The sequence below is a fragment of the Octopus bimaculoides genome, chromosome 26, assembly GCF_001194135.2.
Source record: "Octopus bimaculoides isolate UCB-OBI-ISO-001 chromosome 26, ASM119413v2, whole genome shotgun sequence".
NCBI lineage: Eukaryota > Metazoa > Mollusca > Cephalopoda > Octopoda > Octopodidae > Octopus > Octopus bimaculoides.
The window spans coordinates 7,458,636-7,463,158 of record NC_069006.1 but is presented as its reverse complement, the minus strand read 5'-3'; the positions used below and the strand labels follow the sequence as shown (position 1 = coordinate 7,463,158).

The window sequence follows — 4,523 nt, the reverse complement described above, 5'->3', positions numbered from 1 at the left end:
TTTTTTTTTTTTTTTTTTTTGTATGCTAAAAATATCTCAATTTCTTTCTTTTGTGTTTTCAGATTTGAAAATAAAGACATAAAGGACAATGAACATCTAAAGGAGAGGATTAATTTCTCACTATCAATATTATCACTGCCATATTAAAAGTTGTGTTTAATGGACATTAAAGATGGCTGCAGTGTTTGAAATGGGCGATGAATCTACAGAAACATGCAGTCAGGTAAATTATGAGGACAAGATATTTCACAAAGTTGAAAATTTCTTAAATTGTGCCGTAGACAATCACAACCATGTTAAAAATAAAGAATCTGATTGGCTGAGCTTGGAAGGAATTAAACCAGCCACACAAACCGAACAAGCACAACACCAAATTCATGATGAAAACTTTTTAAATTACAAGAATGTTTCTAAAGCCAAGCCAGGTCCCGAAAATATGATTTCAAATGGTGTTGTTTGTAGTATGAAAGAATTTCCCCAAAATTCTTGGGATAAAACTTGTAAATTCTCAAAAAAAACAAATTGTCAAATTGAAATTGAAGGGAATTCCTCTACTGAATCAGAATCACTGTCCAAACTCCAAGAAGAAAGCATCGAAACTGAAGTGCCTTCGACATGCAAATCTTTCGACATGTGGGAAAATACCATTTTAAAGACTGATAATTCCACCAAAAATACTGAAAGTACAAAAGCATTAAATGCTTCCACAGATGCTGGTCTCAAAGGTGATTTGAAAATGGAATGTGAAGAACCAGTAACAGAGACTAGTCAACGCCAGCAACTCAAAGATGGTCAGTCATCACCTAGAATCAATTCTGCTTTAGAAGATAAATCGTTCACACCAAATTTTACTGATGACAATGTCAAAACCTTAGAGTCTTCAGCATTATTGAATCACGAACATATATATTCTAAAACTGACAACAGAACTAAATGTGCTGTAGACACATCTTTACCAAATGCACATCGGTTAGCAGAGAATGAAGAAAATGTTTCCAAACTTGAATCGAAAATGACAAAGAACTGTTTGGAAAATAATCTATCGGAAGGAATGAGAAAAAGTGTTGAAAAGCAGCCAAACGCAGACAAGTGTTCAAATATATCTAACTTACGCAAACACTGTACACCTTGTCAAGTTATAGTTCAGGATTTCTTCAAAGAGCTGAATATTGATCTTGTGGAATTATCACGGAATTTCCCAGTGAAACACATCCAGAAAAGGCCTCCTGGAAGACCAAGTCTCTTGCGCCAAACAGATATTTCAGAGAATCGCTTTTTCCATGATGGCGATCAGGAAATGACAGGTGATGGTGCCAACAAGAACAATAATGGTGTCAAGACCAAAAGAAAGCCAGGAAGAAAATGTAAAAAGCTCACAGATAAGAAGAAGCGGATATTCTCTGCTGGAATGGCCAGTTGTGAAAACTTCAGTGACTTTATGGAAGAACAGGATGAGGACAAAGTAGATGATGATTACAAAGAAAAGCATTTTAGTGTTGATGATGATGATGATGATGATGAGGAGGAAGATAATCTACCGCTTATGTCTGTTAAGAATAATCTTCAAACACAAATGTCTGCTTTATTGAGAAACAGCTTAGAGAACTCTCCCGCTTGTGAAATTGAAAAATATAACAATGTCAATAAGGATAGAGACCTTGAGAAAAAGACTGCCAACACCATTCCTTCATCAACAACTATCAACAGTGTTGAGACACAGCAATCAGGATTGCCCAAAGGGTAAGTCTACATTTTGCGTACCAAACTCCTTTTCTGCCATATTTTCGTTTGCACTAGCAGACTAATTTTGTTAAAAATTATTTATTTTTAAACATTTTTTTAACTGCATGTATATATTGGGTTATCCAAAAAGCTTTTTTTATTTCTTTAAGTAAAAGCAAATTTTAAACACAACGCAATTTATTCAATCAGTGATCTAATTACCATTTCATTCCAGTATCTCCTGCCATCTTCTGGGTAGATCCATTCTCTGCTCAAAGAATTTCCTGTCTTTAGACAAAAATCTCTTCCAAGTGTATTTTCACATTCTCTTCAGAGTTGGTCTGTCCATTCTGTGGATTTTGGTGAGGCCAAACCTGGTGGAAATCTGAATGCACAAGGCCATGAAAACATGGAGGGTGCAGCAAAACTTCCCAGCCAACCCCCCAGTAATATTAGTCGCGTTAGCAAAGAAGTGAGTAGTCTGGTATTGTCATAGTGAAAAACAATTAGCAAGTATTGGACACTTCTGGTGGACCACTGCATTTAATCTGTCCAACTGGTCACACAGTATACATCCAAATTGATGGTTCCAATCTCACCAAACTGACAGCATAAACTGATTGTTTAAGGTAGTTCACCGTGCTTCCCCCTTCACCATTAACACTTCACAGAGGCAATGACTAGTGACCAAGACCTTTGGTGATATGAAGGAAGACTTGTCAAGCCATGTGGCTAATGCTGATGTCACATAACTGGCGCATGAAAAGCTCCTTTTGAGTGTTGGGCCCACAGAAGCAATAACCAAAACATTTGGCATTATATCGTGCTTGTGAAGAAGACCTATCAAGACGATAAAATCGCAGTCATGACAGATACCATGTCACGCAAATGGCACCTATGTCAGTAGTACATAAAGACACCTATTACACTCTCAGAGAGGTTGCTGTTAGGAAGGGCATCCAGCTGTGGAAGCCATGCCAAATCAAACTGGAGTCTGGTGCAGCCTTCCAGCGTGCCAGCCCTGGTAAAACCATCCAGTCCATGCCAGCATGGATACCGGACACTAGATGACGATGGTGATGGTGATAACCATTCTCTTCAAAAAGAAAAAAAAAAAGGATTGTTTTTTTTTTTCGTGTTTCTGCAAAGAATCACCCAAACATTCACCACCTTGCTCATGTAACTAAGTTTTGATGGCTTTTGAAACTCAATATGGATATTTGGAGAATATTTGTGATTATCTTGGTCCTATAACAGGGGTTGGCATTCGCTAACCCCTTCATTGTGTTATTGCTAATCAAATCTTAACTAAAAGCAAAGTGCATCTTGAACCGAAAAATTTCCTGATCAAAATCTTGAGAAGCACTTCTGGCACACACATTCAACAACAGCATCCTCTCTGTATACACTGCCTATTTTCCCACAGCTTTCTGCTGTATTAGGTGTCAATCATGTGAGTTTTGGTTCCCCATTTCCAGGAGGATCCCAAGCACACAAAATACAGCCTGCCTTCTTACCAGTTTACATTGAAGTATCAGGCATCTAACAAGTGTGCATGTGCAAGGGACAGATTAAAGTTAGCCACTTATTAGAGTGCTTGAAGTTTAGTGCCAACACACACACACACACACACACACATGTAGCTTTATACATTTTCTATGCAAACAAGGGGAAGATAGTTGATGACACTGGAGTTTACATTGCCTTCACTTTAGATCATAGGTTCTCAAAGTGGGTGCTGGTGCCTAAGGGGGTGATGGTGGATGGTGGTAAAGAAAAAGGTGTTGGGAGGAAAGCAGTGGATTGGGGGACACTATAAATTTATTGTTATAATATTGTATACAAATTATATATTAAATATCAAATGATCCATAGTATATATAAATTAGTAAAATATAAGATATTTAGTTGTGTCTGAGAAGTGTTGTTCTCTTTTAGTGCCTTTATAATTTAACACACTCACCAGTAAAATTTCCACTTATTTCTTTTTTTATTTAATTTTTCTGAAATTTTCATTGCGTCTTGTAACCTTTTCAATAGTTTTGACTCTGTTCCTTTTTGTTTGTTTGTGCGCATGTGTGTGGGTTAGTGTGTGTGTGTGTGTGCATATGTACATATGTGTGTGTGTTTATATATGTGTGTACCTCTGTCTGATTGTGTGTGTGTGTTTGTTTTGCAACTATGTACCATGTTTGTATGTATGGATGTGCATCTCCATATGTGTGGATGTGTCTTCATATTGTCCTTGTGTGAAGTGTGTGTGTGTATACATATGGTCATGTGTTTCAGTCTCCGTGTGTGTGCTTGTCTGTTTATATTACCTATGTACCTATCCATCTGTATGTTGATCTGTTTACTTTCATATCCATATGCTTACATACATGTGCATATATATATATATATATATGTAAATATATAAAAATAAAAAGATAAAGAGAGCAATGGTAAGGTTGGAGAAGTATTTTATGGATAGTCTTACAGCTGTTTCTGGGAAGATCCAGTACTTCCCTTCATCGGAGACAGAAAAAATAAAGGAATCTATTATTATATCCATAGGCGGATAGTTTTAGTATGAAGTGATATAGAGTGTGATGCGCTGAAAAAAAGGAGAGAACAGTACTTGGAGTGTAGTTTCATTCCAGTAGTAAATATCCGTGTAAAGTAATCCTTGTGGGGATAATCCGGAGATAGATGTTGGAGCAATCACACTCTATATCACTTCATATATCCGCATATATATACATATATATACACATCTGGTGTAAAAGAGAATTTGACATAGCTGCCCTAAACTGCGTCTC

The 4,523-nt window shown here is 36.8% G+C and overlaps 1 protein-coding gene across 1 annotated transcript in view; it reads left to right on the top strand.

The window, feature by feature from the left end:
• The window catches only part of LOC106874643 (dual specificity protein kinase splB), a 39,583-nt gene that overhangs the window by 31,294 nt on the left and 3,766 nt on the right, over window positions 1-4,523 (top strand). Inside the window, exon 2 of the mRNA XM_052976951.1 lies at window positions 63-1,740. Within this exon, the coding sequence (XP_052832911.1) occupies window positions 173-1,740 (1,568 nt within the window). The 5' untranslated portion in view covers window positions 63-172. The remainder of the gene's footprint in view (window positions 1-62; window positions 1,741-4,523) is intronic.